Raw genomic sequence first — 14818 nt, 5'->3', positions numbered from 1 at the left:
TAGGCCTGGGAGGTGATGGCCACGGAATGGGGCTGTGCATGGATGGTCTGCTTTCTGTGCCTCCCATCCTCCCTCCAGGGGTTCAGAGCCAGAGATCTTCAGTCCTTGCTCCCTTGGACAACTGGGCCCAACGCCACGCCCGGCAACGGAGCGGCATCTGCTGCTTCTAGGAAGGAACTTCTTGCAGTGGAGGAGACCAACCCAGCAGGGTGAGGGCATGGCCTAGAGGGGGTGAGTTCAGAGTTCTGCGGGGCCAGGGTGGGCTCAAGGGGATCTGCCTCCAGACCCCAATTGAACGCTCCCCCTATAGCTGCCAAGGCCGTGCAGCGCTTTGAGCCGGGAGGCGACGGGAGCTCCGGGCGAAGTGCTCCCCGGCAGAGGTTCTTGCTGCTGGAGGTCGTGGACAAGAAGGTAGATGGGGGGCCAGGGGCTGGGTGGGAGAAGGGGTTCAGTGATGTCACTGACCCTGACCCCTGACTTCCAGCTGCAGCTGCTGACCTACAACTGGGCTCCAGACCTGGGAGCGGCGTTGGGCCGAGCGCTGGTTCGCCTCGTGCAGTGGCAGAACTCGCGTGCCCACCTCATCTTCTGCCTCCTCAGCCAGAAGCTTGGGCTCTTCCATCATTACGGCCAGTTGGACTTCCCGGTGCGGGATGAAAAGGTGCCCGTTGCTCGGGCTCCCTCCTCTAGTTCTGGTTCCTGAGGGATTAGTTCAAGGAAGTGCCAGTCCGGAAGCAGGGGAGAGGGGACAGACTGAGGGCAGAGGTAGTGGGGAGGGAGCATCTGAGAGAGGAGGCCATGGGGTGGGAGAGAGGGTCTGAAGGCAAAGGCCATGAACCCATTGTGACACTCCATCTCTCTCAGGAGCCAAACCCATTCCTCCTGCCAACCATGGAAGCAGAGACCCTCATCCGGAGTGCAAGCCCCCCCCCTGAGCCGCGAACAGGGCCGGCTGAGTGCATCCTCTCGGGGCGGGGGCCCTCTTCCCCTGGACACATTCCCCTTCGATGAGGCCCTGAGGGATATCACAGCTGCCCGCCCCAGCTCTTCACTCGGCCCTGTGCCCAGACCCCCTGATCCTGTCACCTACCATGGACAACAGTTTTTGGAGATCAAGATGGCAGAGCGCAGAGGTGAGGGCCCTGGGCCAGGCAGGGGCAGTCTGTGCAGTGTGGGAGGGAGAGGGTTGACAGCTCTGGGGGGGTCGTTATTAATGCCTGCACCCCGCAGAGCTGGAGCGCCAGATGAAGATGGAGAACCTGTTTGTGACCTGGCAGCAGCGGTCTGCCCCAGCCAGCATGCCCATCAGTGTGAGTGGCCCGAGCCCGTGTCCTCCATGAGCATCCTGTGACCCTTCCCTGGCCACCGTTCTAGCGCTCACCGCCTCATCTCCCCAGGCTGCAGAGCTGGAGACCCTGAAGCAGTCATCCCGCCTGGTGCATTACTGTGCAACGGCCCTGCTCTTCGACCCAGCTGCCTGGCTGCATGGGCCCCCCGAGACCTCTGGGCCCCCCGAGGGCCAGGTGAGGCTCCAGACTCCTGGATTTCTCCCATGGGACCTCCCTTTACCCGCCGTGCCCTCCATTCCTCCATCCCTGTGCTGTGGTTGACAGAGGCTAGAGCCTGCCTTAATCTCCACTCCCACAGCGGCGCCATCGCCCCGAGTCAGGGGCTGGGAGCCGGGAGGCCCCCGCAGGCTGCGAATCCTCAGATGCGCCTCCGCCAGGAGCCCGGGAGGAGCCTTGGCTGAAGGAGCTGAGCTTGGCTTTCCTGCAGCAGTACGTGCAGTATCTGCAGAGCATGGGCTTCGTGCTCGTGCCGCTGCGGCCCCCCTCACCCACCCGCAGGTGAGCCCCCTCCTCCTCCCCTCCTCCGCTGCAGGCAAGGCCCCACACACCCTGGCTCTCTTCCCCCGGGCCCCGTCTGAACCATGTGGGCCTTGTGCACGTCCACCCCACCAGGCGAACACATCCACGAGGGTCTGGGCCGCCTCCACGCGGGCCGTGGGCATATCCTGTGAACCCCACAGCCGCACAGGTGTGCGCACAGCTATGTACATCCTCACAGGCTCACGCCCACGTACGTCTTGCATGCTGCCTGGCTGGTGTACATCCGCGCACGGGAAGCTCCTAGGCTTCTGGATCTGGGGCTTAATGATTCCTGGCCCCATCACCGCAGGGGCCTCTCCGGGTATTTCACATAGTTCGTGGCCCAGGAAGCCCTGCCCTCGCCGAGTTAGCCTCCCTCACCAGGGACCGCTGCCCAGGCCCACCTGCGTCACTGTCCTCCGGCCCGGTCTGAGGCAGTCGTGACAGGTCTGAGTCTTGGGAAGTAGGCAGCTCCTCTGTCGCCACCTTTCAGCTCCCCTGAGCACAGTGACACATCTATGACCACCTTTTTTGTCCTGTGTCAAATTTCAAATTCCCATTTCTGTGGCCCCTGCTTTATGTTCCTCTCAATATCTGAGCCTCCAGATTCTGTGTTCCCAGCCCCTTCCCAGTGGCTGTGGGAACGTACCTCTTCGTGTTGCACACAGTTACTTGTGTGTACGAGTTGTACTTTCTTACTCGTGACACCACATGGCCCAGAAAGCCAATTCCAATGCTTCAGTGTTTCTGAAACCAGCTGTCCAGCTCTCAGGCCTCCCTCCCTCTTCCAGGCATTAGGAAGAGAGGACAGGCCTGTTCCTCTGGGACCCCGCCCCTCTCATTTCTGGGCACCAGGGCCTGAGGAGGAGCTCTGCTTGCTGCCCAGACCAGTCCCTCTAAAGGAGTGTCTCTGAGAGACTTTAGTTTCCATACTTTCCGTTCAGTCTGAAGCTATTCCCAAAAGTCTGGATTCCTTTTTAAAACAAAAGACACTGGGGGCACCTGGGTGGCTCAGTCAGTTGGGTATCCGACTCTTGATCTCAACTCAGGTCTTGATCTCAGGGTCATGAATTCAAGCCCCACGTTGGGCTCCACGCTGGGTGTAGAGCCTACTTTAAAGAAATAAAATAATTTTTTAAAAAAGACACTGGGATGAAAAATACATTTCTGGAGCCAAATTTATAGTCAGGCCTTCCTCTCTCACCAGTCTTTAACCATCACAAATCACTGCTTAAGTCTTGTTCCAATTTCATTGAGGATTAAATGAGACGTTTCTTTTTGCCAGAGGCCTTGACACAGCCCCCCCCACCCCCACCCCCAGACTGCCAGCAAGAGTCCTGGCGGTTTATAGCTCCTGAGGTAATGAGTGCATCCTCCTGGCCCTTGCTCTTTTCCTCGTTCACAGTACCTTCCTGCTTCTCTTCTCCCCTTACCGCTGAGTAGAGTAGGTCTAGGGGACCCTGAAACTGCCATTCCTCAGTCAAAAGACAACTCCTTTTCCCTCTCAGAAGAAAGTACCTAACCAGGGCATCAAGCATGTCCTTGAATTTTCCTCCTGAAATCTTAGACGTGCATCAGCCTCTCCTTCTCCCCCATCCCCACTCCCCCCAGGTCAGGGATATCTCCATCCCCTCACGGTGTCTCCCCGTAGTCTCAGCAGCCTCTCATGCCCTAACCCGACCCCTCTCCTCTCACTGGTGAAAAGGGGCGCCTGCTCTCCACCTCCCACAGAGCACCCCTCCAGCTTCCCCTTAGACCAGTAGCTGCTGTGGAGTCCTGCTGCCCCGCGGTCTAGACCTGGACTCCAGTCCCAGCCACTTACCCAACATGGTACCCCAAGCAGGTCCTTTCCCTCTCCCGCCCTGTTTCCAGTCCTGCAGAACACTTGGCCATGAAAGTGATTATGGGTCTGCTGGCCGGACTGCTTCCCCTGCTGGCCTGCCTCATCCTCTTCCCTCTTCTTTTCTGCAGCACCAGCCGGCTGCGGGCCATGGCCATCCTTGGAACGGAGGGTCGCGGCTCCTTTTCCTGCCCTAAAACCAAGACTGATGGGAGCCCCAAGGTAGCGCATCATCGTGTACCTTCCCTGACAGTGCAGTCAGCGATGCCCCAGACCCAGGAATCACTGACCCAAAGGACTCTCCTGCTGGTTCAAGACTCGTGAATCCCCAACGCTTGCCCCTGAACCCTAGTCTTTCTCCTTTCTTTAGAGCACTGGCTCTCCAGTCACTACCTACCACCTGCAGCGGGCACTGCCCGGGGGCATCATCCTCATGGAGCTGGCTTTTCAGGTGAGCGGGAGGAACAGTGAGTGGGGAGAGCCGGATCCACCTGTCTCTTGCCCTCCTGACCTCATCTTCACCCTCTCTCCAGGGCTGTTACTTCTGTGTCAAACAGTTTGCCCTAGAATGTTCCCGAATCCCCATGGGGCAAGCTGTCAACTCTCAGGTATGTGGTGGGGACAGAGAAATAGGGGGTCTCGGACATAGTGCATCCCCAGTGCACTGTGGCCAATAAGAGGAATGCACGGGTAGTCTGGGCCAGTGGTGATGTATTGCTTGGGCTGGCCAGGTCAGTGGCCGTTCCGGCGCCATGACTGGGTCATCTACCCATCAGCCTCACTCTGTCAGTGGGCCAGAGCTGTATTCCACCGTAGCACTGGAGGCAGAAGGCAGTCCAGCACAGTGGCCTGCTCTGGTCCTGTGTTCATCGTGGGACTCACAGGAGCCCAGCACCGTGGTCGATCCATAACCATAGATGGCCAGTGAGGACCTTTGAACATAGTGGGTAATCTGACACATGGGTACGCCGATGCCATGGGCAGTCCTGGCCTGATCTAGAGCTGGAGACAGCCAGGCTTTGTCAGGATCGCCACTAACACTTAGAATGAGGACCAGAGTTCCCAGCCACACAGCGTACCCCTGGCCCTTGGTTGTTATTTATGTCCCTGTCTCCCTCGGGGCAGGGCCTCTGTATCCATGAGGGCCCAGCTCCCAGGAGTGCACAGAATGAGTCAAGATCGAGTGAGGTCGGGGACCTGAAGCCCTCTGCACTTTGGTCACCAGGCACGTCACTAAGGGCCTGTGCCTTCTTTGTGCCTCTCATTTCGTTCCTGAGATCAGGATCTGACCGGGCCTAGTCTGCCTGACTCCTCTTATCTGGATAGCTCACATCCAGCCTGGGGATGGTTGCCTTTGACTTGAGTGTGGACACCTAGTCCAGCCATCATGGGATAAGTTGACCCAGAAAAGCGTGGTAACTTTGTGTGCGGAAACCTACCTGGGCCAGAGTGCTCCGGGGGGAGCTCTGGACGGACAGGTATGCTTTCACACTTTGCTGTCGTGCTGGTGGGAAAGACCCAGCCCCATGACACTCTCGAGCTTCTTGAAGTCCTTGTGGTTTCCTGCCCCTGATCTCCATCAAGCTTGGCTCTCCCCGCCCCTGCTTGTGTAATCGCTGACCCTATGTAGATTGCTAAATTGCTGAACTGTTGCCATTGTTACTAAGTGCAGAGTATGCATACTCAGCGTAGAAGAGAGTTTTCCTCCTGCTGTACACATAGGGGACCTACCTGCATGGAGGTTAAGTATGTGTCCCCTGCAACATGCCAGTCGGGGGCAGGACTGGGGCTGAAATCTAGGTCTGTGGCCGGGAGCCCTCAGCTAACATGCACCATCATGAGCCATCCCCGACATGAAGTCAGCGATGTCCCTGAGCCTGAATTATGTCCCCCCGGCCTTCCTCTCTTCCTCTTCCCCTCCTCCACGAGCATCCTGAGCCCTTCCCACTCTAGTGCTCATGAGCATCATAATCCGTGGGCCCTTCAGTTTACCACACGTTCTCTAGCTTTGCAAAGACCTCTGCTTTATCTCCGTGTGGATGAGGGAGCTGAAACCGAGACATTGTGACTCAGTTAAGGCCAGACAGCTGCTCTGACCCCGAGGCTGTCGCTTCTTCAATAGCCAGTTCTTTCCTTTTCTAATAACTCCTGCTCCCAGTGCTTCCAAGGGCTTGGGCCTATAGATCCTGCCAGCCCAGCGCCATGGATCCAGCTGCTAACACACTCTCAGTGACGGTGACTTCCACCAGGAAAGCACCAGCTCCGTGTTTCTGTCTGCCTTTCTTCCTCCATCCATGGTTCATTCATTCATTCACAGATCAATTAGAGGAGGCCCACCCTGGCCTAGCCCTGGCAGGATGTCCCAGAGGACGCTTTACGAACGAGTAGGAGCTAGCCAGATTTGGGGAGCGGGGAGAGCAGCATTCCAGGCAGAGAGAACAAGCAGGTACAAAAGTGTGAAGAGAACATATGATGTACTGGGAAGAGCAGGTAGTCTGATGGGAAGGTCAAGCTGGAGAAATGGGAGGAGCCAGGAAAGACGTCCTAATGTATACATTCCACCACGCCTAGCCTCCCCTGGCCACCAGCATAAAACTGGCACTTCACTAGATTTTCCATAACACCATCTTCTGACGTTCTACATACTCGTTTCTGTGGCCTAACATTGGCCGTCCTATCTGCCCACTGCTAGAACGTACACTCCTTGAGGGCAGGGTTTGCTCTTCCCCCAGTGTATCCCCAGCGCCTCGAACGGTACCGGGCATGTACTAACCAAGTATGTTTTGCATCAGTGGATCTGTGCCAGACTTTAGCGGAATCTGGGGTAAAAAGGCCCCTCTATCAAAACGGTCATAGTTCCACGTAAACAGAATGATAGTTCTGCATGAAAAAGGGGATACACTGAGGAGGGCTTCCCACAGAAGTCATTCCGGCAGAAGGGGGTTCCCCTGGGCCCACAGCAACAGGGTTCCCCTTGAACTTGCTCTTCCCGTGGAAGAGGGAGAGAAACGGGAATGTGCCGGGTGGCCTGCGGGGCCCTAACCTGGTCCCCGCCCCGCCCCCCCAGCTGTCCATGCTGTTCACGGAGGAATGCGACAAGGTGCGGGACCTGATGCACGTGCACTCGTTCAGCTACGACTTCCACCTGCGCCTCGTGCACCAGCACGTTCTGGGCGCCCACCTAGTGCTGCGGCACGGCTACCACCTGACCACCTTCCTGCGGCACTTCCTGGCCCACCACCCCGATGGGCCCCACTTCGGCCGCAATCACATTTACCAAGGTCGGTGCTCAAGGGCAGGCCGGTGAACCAGAGATAGACCACAGGGCGTCAAACCAGGGCCGATGGGACCACTTCCTGGGACCAGACCTCCTCACCTCCTGTCCCGTATTGTTAATTACCTTAATGTCACTTGGACCATGTTCCCGTGTCTCTGGTTTGTGTCTTAAGTTCTTCACCCTGTTTCCTATCAGAGTTTAGGTCCTGCCCTCGGTCTGTCTGTTCTGAGCCACTTTGGGCCCATCTCGATGTTCTACAGGACCTTAGGAGTCCCCCAGAAAAACAGAGCCAGTCCACCTGTCGATCAGAGCCTTAGGAACGTCCGTCCCCCTGTCCCACCTATTCAGTATGTCTGTCGCAGGCTCAGCGTCTCCTGTAACTTGCCCCTCAGGGACACTGGAGCTCTCCACACCACTCATCGCTGCCCACCAGCTGTACAACTACGTAGCTGACCATGCCGGTTCCTACCACATGAAGCCATTGCGGATGGCCCGGCCAGGAGGCCCAGAACATAACGAATATGCCCTGGTGTCGGCGTGGCACAGGTGAAGTGGCCGGGGGGGGGGGGGGCACCAGCATGTGCTCTGGCAGAGCTGAGGTCAGGGCCATCCGGGCAGGAGGGAGACTGGTGTTTTCTCAAGCCCCTGGCTTCATTAGAACCTCGGGATTGGCATCTTCCCCACCCACACTGTACAGCTCCGGTTCCTACCTGGACTCTGAGGGGCTTCGTCACCAGGACGATTTCGATGTGTCTCTGCTGGTGTGTCACTGTGCTGCACCCTTTGAAGAGCAAGGAGAAGCCGAGCGGCACGTTCTGCGGTCAGCGGATCCCCCGCCTCGAATGTGCTCGTTGCCCAGCCTCCCCTGTACCCTTGCTCTCTGTGTCTCCTGCTCTGATCACCACATTCCTACCCCTTCCCCACCCCAGGCTGCAGTTCTTCGTGGTGCTCACCAGCCAACGAGAGCTCTTCCCCAGACTCACCGCGGACATGCGCCGGTTCCGGAAGCCACCCAAACTACCCCCTGAGCCAGAAGCTCCTGGGAGCTCAGCTGGTAGTCCTGGGGAGGCCTCGGGGCTTGGTCTGGCCCCTGGACCAGCTCCCCTGTTCCCCCCACTGGCTGCAGAGGTGGGGGTGGCACGGGCACGGCTGGCTCAGCTGGTCCGGCTGGCTGGAGGGCACTGCCGTCGGGACACCCTCTGGAAGCGCCTCTTCTTGCTGGAGCCTCCGGGGCCTGACCGGCTACGCCTGGGGGGGCGCCTGGCCCTGGCAGAGCTGGAGGAACTCCTGGAAGCAGTCCATGCCAAATCCATTGGGGACATTGACCCCCAGCTGGTAAGCGGCTGTGGGTTCTAGAAGGAGCTGGTTTGGATACTAGGGATTCTAGCAGCAGCCAGGGGAGACGGTGCAGAGATCTCAGGTGGCTCTGAGACAGCGGATCCAGCCCCATGGACCTTCCCCTAGGACTGCTTCCTGTCTATGACGGTTTCCTGGTACCAGAGCCTGATCAAGGTTCTCCTAAGCCGCTTTCCTCAGAGCTGTCGCCATTTCCAGAGCCCAGACTTGGGAACTCAATACCTGGTAAGTCTCTTTGAGCCTCCTCTGAAAGGGGAGATGTAGCCGAAGGCCTCATCAGAGAGATAACAGGTCCCTGAAGGAGCCCCAGCCCAACTAAATGAGGCCTGCTTTGGTGGGAGGCCTAGGTGGAACGGGGTCCATGTGAAACCCTTCAAGCACTGAGCACCAAGCCTCAACATAGGAATTGTGAGAACAACCTAGAGCTCTGACCTTAAAAGCTCACAGAAAGGGACACCTGGGTGGCTCAGTTATTAAGCGTGTGCCTTCGGCACAAGTCATGATCCCAGGGTCCTGGGATCGAGCCCCACATAGGGCTCCCTGCTCGGCGGGAAGCCTGCTTCTCCCTCTCCCACTCCCCCTACTTGTGTTCTCTCTCTCACTGTCTCTCTCTGCCAAATAAATAAATAAAATCTTTAAAAATATATATAAATAAAAATAAGCTCACAAAAAAAACACAGACCTTTGGCTAGAGATCCAGAGGGCCAAGCTCTGGAACCTCATCAGTGGTTGGTCTTAGGGGCTGGAATCCCAAGAAGGACCTCTGTGGCTTTAAAGCCTCGTTACCCAAAGTGTGGTTTTCACCCCAGCAGCGGCAGCACCTGGGAGTGTGCCAAAATGCAGACTCTTGGGCCCCAGCCCCGACCTGCTGACTCAGCACGTGCCTTCTAGCCCAAACCCCAGGTGCACGTGAGAGGCTAAGCACTACCTGGGCCAGGTAGAGGGAAAAAGGCTCAGGTGGTGGCCAGAGAGCATGGGGGCTGAGAGACTGAAGAGTGGGCCTGACGAGAGTGGTGGTTGTGGGGAGGAGGCGTTCAGAAGAAGACTCCCAAAAAAGTAGGCGTTGGCCCATAGGGAGGGGTCCCGCAGCACTGCTTGTGGGGAAGGCCAGCTTCAGGGTGTGAAGGGGCGTCCCGGCATGCTGAGGTGGTAAGGCTGCAGGGGGGTTGAGCAGATGGGGGTGCTCCTGTGGGTGGTGGGAGCACTGAAGCAGGAGTGGCTTTGGGGGAAGGGTGAGGAGTTGGGTCGGAGGTCCATGAGGCCCTCCCAGGACCACACTCTAGAAGGTTTATGGACTGGAGCCCAGGAGAGAGAGAGAGACCTGGGCAGCATCTATGTGAACAGGTGGTCACTGAAGCCTGGGAGTAGAAGGAATCATCTGGAAGAGATCACAGAGCTGAGCAAAGGGACAGTCAGACATAGGGGGACAGTCCCAGGGGAGGTCAAAGAGCTACAAGAGTCAGGACAGGAGGCAAGGAGGGGTTGTGCCCAGGGTAGGGAACTCTCCGTCACTGATGAGCTTCAGTGTGCTAGCTTTGTACGGGGCCTCCAGATAGACAAGTTCTGAAACCTTCCAGTCGGGCGCCTCCCCCTCATTGTGATGAGGCTGGTTGGGCTGCCGGGGAGCCAGCGAGGATGAGGACTGAGGTTCAGTTTAGAGACAAGGTCCTGGGCGACCGGAATGCAGGTGGGCTCAGGTGTGGCGATGGAAACAGGCCTTCCTCACACCGGTCCTACTTCCAGAATGCCCTCAAGGAAGGTGAATGCCGCCTCAGGTGACACAGACCTCACTCCCCATGTCACTTTGTCTTTCACTGCAGGTTGTGCTGAATCAGAAGTTCACGGACTGTTTTGTGCTGGTGTTTCTGGATTCCCACTTAGGAAAGACGGTGAGAACAGGGGTGAGGGGCTTTGTGTCAGCCTAGTGGGAGGCTCCCCCCTGGAGCCTGCTGAGGTTGGGGAGCTCTGCTCCCCGTGCCTCCCCCCCACCTCTCACCACTGCACCCCTGCCATGTTCCCCACAGTCTTTAACAGTGGTTTTCCGAGAGCCCTTCCCGGTACAGCCCCAGGACAGCGAGAGCCCCCCAGCCCAGCTGGTCTCCACCTACCACCACCTTGAGTCCGTCATCAACACAGCTTGCTTTACCCTCTGGACCCGCCTCCTCTGAGGCCCAGACCAGTGAATGTCACCGTTCCTCGAACCATGGGGGCCTGGAAGATTGCCCACTTGAAGCAGGACTGACCAGCCCTTCTGGGCCCAGACACTACACTAAAGGATACCAAAAGCTTTGTGACTAGATCTCAGGGGTCTGCAGCCCCAGCCTCGCAGTGGAAGCTGCCCGCCTGAGCACTTGCCGCTGCTGACCGGCCCAGCGCTCCAGAGGGGCAGAGCAACTCCCTGAGGTGCCCGTCTCCTTTCAGGCCCATGGACCCTTCCAGAAAGGGACTGCCCCCTCCTGCTCACCTGGTGGAGTCCCAGGAATTCACACCAGGTGGCAAGCACTCACCCCGAGAGCCCCTCTGCCTGAACGCTGCCTCCAAGCCTCAGATTGCCGGCAGCCACCCCAGCCCCACATTGAGCCCTCTGGTCTTCATTTCCCACTTGAACATCATTGCTGGATGTTGCCGTTGAGATATGACACCTTGGTTCCAATGTCAGCCCTGCCTCTGAAGCCTCTGTGACCACAGGCCAGTCCCTCAGCTCTCTGAGCTGCGGTTTGTGGTGTGTAAATGAAGAGGTGGACTCAAAAACCCCCGTGTGCACAGGAGAGTGGAGCACTTGAGTGTGAGCCGTCCATCCTTTCTCGTCGCTTCTCGTCCCTTCTCACCAGGAGGGAAGCAGCCCCGGGAGAGCGAGCGGTTAGACACTGTCCCCCACCCGCCCAGTCACACACACACACACACACACACACACGCACACGGGAAAATGTTGAGCAGGGGGTCTTTAATTGAGGCGAGGCAGGGTGCTTGGCGCCCTGTCCCCCAGAGGGGGGGGGGGGGGGGGGGGGGCAGGGCAGGACCTCTCCGGCCAGCCTACGGGCGGCCCCGCCTATCCCAGTACGAACGAAGCCAATTCAAGCCCTCTACTGTGTCTCCTGGGGAGAGAGGGAGGTGGCCGCGTCTCAGCCGGTGAGGACAAAAGCAGCCATGTCCAATACCTGTCCCTCCAGAGCTCCCTTCCCCAGGGCCCGGCCTGGGGCCCCAGCACCCCCCTCCTCACCTTGAGGCCGGTACTCGCAGCCCACAAAGCCCCTGTAGCCTTCATCCTCCAGCAGTTGGAATAGATAGGGGAAGTTCAGCTCTCCGGGGCTGTCAGGCTCCCCCCGGTCCGGGACCTGTGCCACCTGCACATGCCCTAGACACAGATGGGGGCAGGTGTGGGGCCCAGGCTCCAGCTGAGGCCTGAGGGACAAATGCGAGCGGGCGTGGGGGTTGAAGGGGTGGGAGCACAGCAGACAAGGAGCAAAGACCCCTCTCACCAATGAGGGGCAGGAACTCCCGTATGTTTCCTGTCAGGTTCCCATCCATGATCTGCCAGTGGAACAGGTCCTGAGTAGAGAACACTAGTCAGAGACCCTGCAGGCCCCCTGGCCCCCCGCCCCATTCTCCCCAGATGTGGGGAACACGGGCCTTCTGAGAAGCACTCCCTTTCTCCCACCTACCATCTGTAACTGGAGGTTGGGTCTTCCAACCTTCTGTAAGATGGCTGCCGCTGGGAGAGAAACCGGGGAGGGGGCCATGAGACCCAAGGAGAGCACAAGAATCAGAGGGGATTCTGGGGGGGGCACAGGGCTGCGGTCCTACCCTGCTGGGGGGTGTCCAGGAAGTACCGGGGGTCAGTGATGCGGGTATTGATGGGCTCCAGCAGTCCCACGAGGCTCTCCTAGCACCACGGTGGACCCGTGAACAGAGCTCTGCTCCAGTTTCGTCCCCCTCTTGGCCAGTCACTGGTGAAGCCCCTCACTGTTCCCTCTGAGCTGGGCTAGTGCCGGGCCTCGTGCCTCATTTGCTCGCCCCACTGTGCGCCCCCCTCTGCACACGCAGGCATTCGCGTAAGTACACGTGTCTGCATGTCCTTGGTCTCACCTGGGCCAAAACCCCAGCTGCATGCCTCAGGTTCTCCAGAAAAACCGTCTCCATTTCACTCCTGACTGCTGCTCGGTCAGCCCCCTGGGGTACCCGGCCAGCCATCAGGTGAATCCTGGGGGAAGGTGGCACTGGAGGAGGCTGGGGAGGCCATCCTGACTGCAGGGCCCTCGTTCCTCTGGCTCCCAGTGTGCGCCGCCTCCAGCTGCCCTCCCAGCCCCCCACCCCCCGCTGGCTGGGCTGTCACCTGCCCTCCTGTGTCAGCCTGAGATACCTTCTGAGGGTCACCCCATCCTCCCACCGCAGAGACCTCTCATTTAGCCCTCCTTTCCAGCGGGCCCTCTCCTGGGGCTATAAACATGCACGGCAGCCTCTCTTCCTAACAAGTATTTTGACCCTTAAGTATTCCGAGCTGCCTGTCTCCATGCCTTGCATCTGTTCCTTAAAGCCTTCCCATCTGCTTTCAGCCCCCACCACTCACCAGTAATGACCCCTGTTGCCGGTTCCATCTCAGCCCGCTTACCCTCAGCGGGGTCTGACATTTATTTGATCAGCCCCACTGTGCCTCTTCCACCTCCTGCTGCCATCTCCTGATCTTTCTTGGCCACACCCAGCTGCAAAGGGCCACATCTCCAGCCTCAGGAACTCTGCTGAGCACCCCAAGCCTTCTCTTGTCTCTGGCTGCTGCATCCTCGCCTCCAGTGCTCCTTACATCAAGCAAATGCCTGTTCATTCCTTTGAGACCCAGCTCAACATCACTACCTGTAAGAAGCTTCCTCTGATCCCAGACAGGTGCCATAAACTGACCCTTCCTCCAATGGATCACTCCGTAGGTTTACTTTGCTATCTCCCTAGCCAGGCAGCTCCTGGCACGGGATCCCAGCATGAAAGAGTAGCCAACTGAGAATGACACAGGACAAATAAAACACAAAAGGCAATTTACAAAGGACCGGGGCTGGCGGAGTGGAGAAGGGCCCGTGCGCTGACTCCCGAACCTCTCCAACCTGGCGTTCCGTTCTCCCAGACCCCAGACGTGGGGCAGGGTCTTGGAGGGGACAGGGCAGGATGGGGAGGAGGTGGAGGAGAGGGTAGGATACCTGGGACAGCCCAGAGCCTTGGCGTACAGCACTGCCCGCTCCAGCCCCTCTCGGAAGGCCGCTTGCCTCCCGGGAACGGCCCCCAGCCCCATTTCCCCTTTCTCTCGGTCTCCTGCGGAGACAACGGGCCTCAGCCCAGGCTCGCGTCCTCGGGCCTCCCGGCGTCCCCCCGGCATCCCCCCGCCCCGGCCCCGCGGCGCACCAGGGGGCGTGTTGATCAGCACCAGCCGCAGCCCCGCTTCCCGCGCCGCGCGCGCCAGTGCCTCGGGCTGCTCCGCGTACGGCCAGGCCACCTCCGCGGCCTCGAAGCCCGAGCTGCCGGCCGCCCGGAGCCGCGCGGGGAGCCCGGGGAGCTCGGGGAACAGCCACGATACGTTGGCCGAGAAACGGAGCGGAGCCATGGCCGGCCGGGGACACGCGCGCAGGGCAGAGTTCGGGACCGGCCGGAAGGCGGAAGCAGGCGGGGGCGCCGCGGAACGGACCTGACTCCGCCCGGCGGGGGAACGCCGATCCCGGGGGGAGGGCGCTGCGGGGCCGGGTCGGGAGGGGGAGCGCCGATCCGGGGGGAGGGCGCTGCGGGGCCGGGTCGGGCGGGGAATCGCCGATCCCGGGGGAGGGCGCTGCGGGGCCGGACTTGGCCCGGCAGGGGAGAGCGCGTCTGGGGAGCCCGACCCGACTGGGGGCGCGCTGGCTCCGTAAGCCGAGCCAAGAGCCCTCTGTGCCAGCCTTTTTTGATTAGAAAAGTAGTGTGGGATAAAGACCGCGGATGGTTCAGAAAAGTGACATTTTTCGAGACTGGAGAAGGGGAAACGTGGGAGAGGTGACAGAACCGAGCGAGAGGAGCTTGGCCCAGGTGTGGGCGGGAGAGCCCCCCCGCTCCAACCACGGGAGGGTAGACGGGGCGGGGGGGAGGCTGGGGTCCCCTGGGCTGAGAGCCCGGAGATAAGGCAAGAGAGAGCTGGCCCGTCCTGAGAACCCAGTTAAAAGTGAGGAACGTGAACTTTAACAAATACTTAGTATTTACCCTCATTATAAAAATAGTATCTGTTCATTATGCAACGTTTGAAAGCTACACGACGAAATCAAGAACATTTAAATTACCAGTCATTACACCACTAACCGTTAACTTTCCCTTACAGATTAAAAAATAAAAGCAGGGGTTTTTTTCTTAGAGAGTTCTGATCATACTTGTACATGCAGTTTTATGGTCTGCTTTTTCATTTAATATTTTGTTAACATTTTCCCGTGTTCAGTATCGCTCAAAGTCGTTGCATTCGCTGCTCATTGTGCCATA

General features: G+C 58.8%; 2 protein-coding genes across 3 annotated transcripts in view; one reads left to right on the top strand and one right to left on the bottom strand.

Moving 5' to 3' along the window:
• SZT2 (SZT2 subunit of KICSTOR complex) overlaps positions 1 to 11253 on the top strand; it is a 49829-nt gene extending 38576 nt beyond the window's left edge. Inside the window, 18 exon segments of the mRNA XM_032431060.1 lie at positions 79 to 209; positions 311 to 411; positions 485 to 661; positions 865 to 924; positions 926 to 1133; positions 1231 to 1310; positions 1398 to 1523; positions 1648 to 1847; positions 3840 to 3930; positions 4079 to 4159; positions 4242 to 4316; positions 6776 to 6989; positions 7378 to 7531; positions 7683 to 7805; positions 7915 to 8320; positions 8450 to 8566; positions 10162 to 10230; positions 10366 to 11253. Coding sequence (XP_032286951.1) covers positions 79 to 209; positions 311 to 411; positions 485 to 661; positions 865 to 924; positions 926 to 1133; positions 1231 to 1310; positions 1398 to 1523; positions 1648 to 1847; positions 3840 to 3930; positions 4079 to 4159; positions 4242 to 4316; positions 6776 to 6989; positions 7378 to 7531; positions 7683 to 7805; positions 7915 to 8320; positions 8450 to 8566; positions 10162 to 10230; positions 10366 to 10509 — 2557 coding nt within the window. The 3' untranslated portion in view covers positions 10510 to 11253.
• A 107-nt stretch (positions 11254 to 11360) lies between these two features.
• On the bottom strand, positions 11361 to 13985 carry HYI (hydroxypyruvate isomerase (putative)). Of its 2 annotated transcripts, XM_032417120.1 has the most exons (8): positions 13727 to 13985; positions 13525 to 13636; positions 12428 to 12542; positions 12146 to 12224; positions 12004 to 12053; positions 11821 to 11890; positions 11562 to 11696; positions 11361 to 11436 (listed from the first exon to the last, which is right to left on the bottom strand). In XM_032417120.1, the coding sequence occupies exons 1-8, from the start codon at positions 13923 to 13925 to the stop codon at positions 11375 to 11377; spliced, it is 822 nt and encodes a 273-aa protein (XP_032273011.1). In that variant the 5' UTR covers positions 13926 to 13985; the 3' UTR covers positions 11361 to 11374. The 2 variants fall into 2 exon arrangements, with proteins under 2 accessions (XP_032273011.1, XP_032273019.1); XM_032417128.1 differs by lacking the exons at positions 12004 to 12053; positions 12146 to 12224.
• Between the last annotated feature and the right edge of the window lie 833 nt (positions 13986 to 14818).

Source organism: Phoca vitulina, unplaced genomic scaffold, assembly GCF_004348235.1.
Source record: "Phoca vitulina isolate PV1807 unplaced genomic scaffold, GSC_HSeal_1.0 scaffold2, whole genome shotgun sequence".
Taxonomy (NCBI): Eukaryota; Metazoa; Chordata; class Mammalia; order Carnivora; family Phocidae; genus Phoca; species Phoca vitulina.
Note: the sequence above shows the minus strand (reverse complement) of the source record. Positions and strands in the feature narration are given on the sequence as shown.

Coding starts and splice junctions, on each gene's coding strand:
- HYI (XM_032417120.1), bottom strand. CDS start 13,925: ATGGCTCCGCTCCGTTTCTCGGCCAACGTATCGTGGCTGTTCCCCGAG. Junction 13,637..13,726: donor GCTGATCAACACGCCCCCTG/GTGCGCCGCGGG, acceptor TTGTCTCCGCAG/GAGACCGAGAGAAAGGGGAA. Junction 11,891..12,003: donor CCAACCTCCAGTTACAGATG/GTAGGTGGGAGA, acceptor TTCTCTACTCAG/GACCTGTTCCACTGGCAGAT.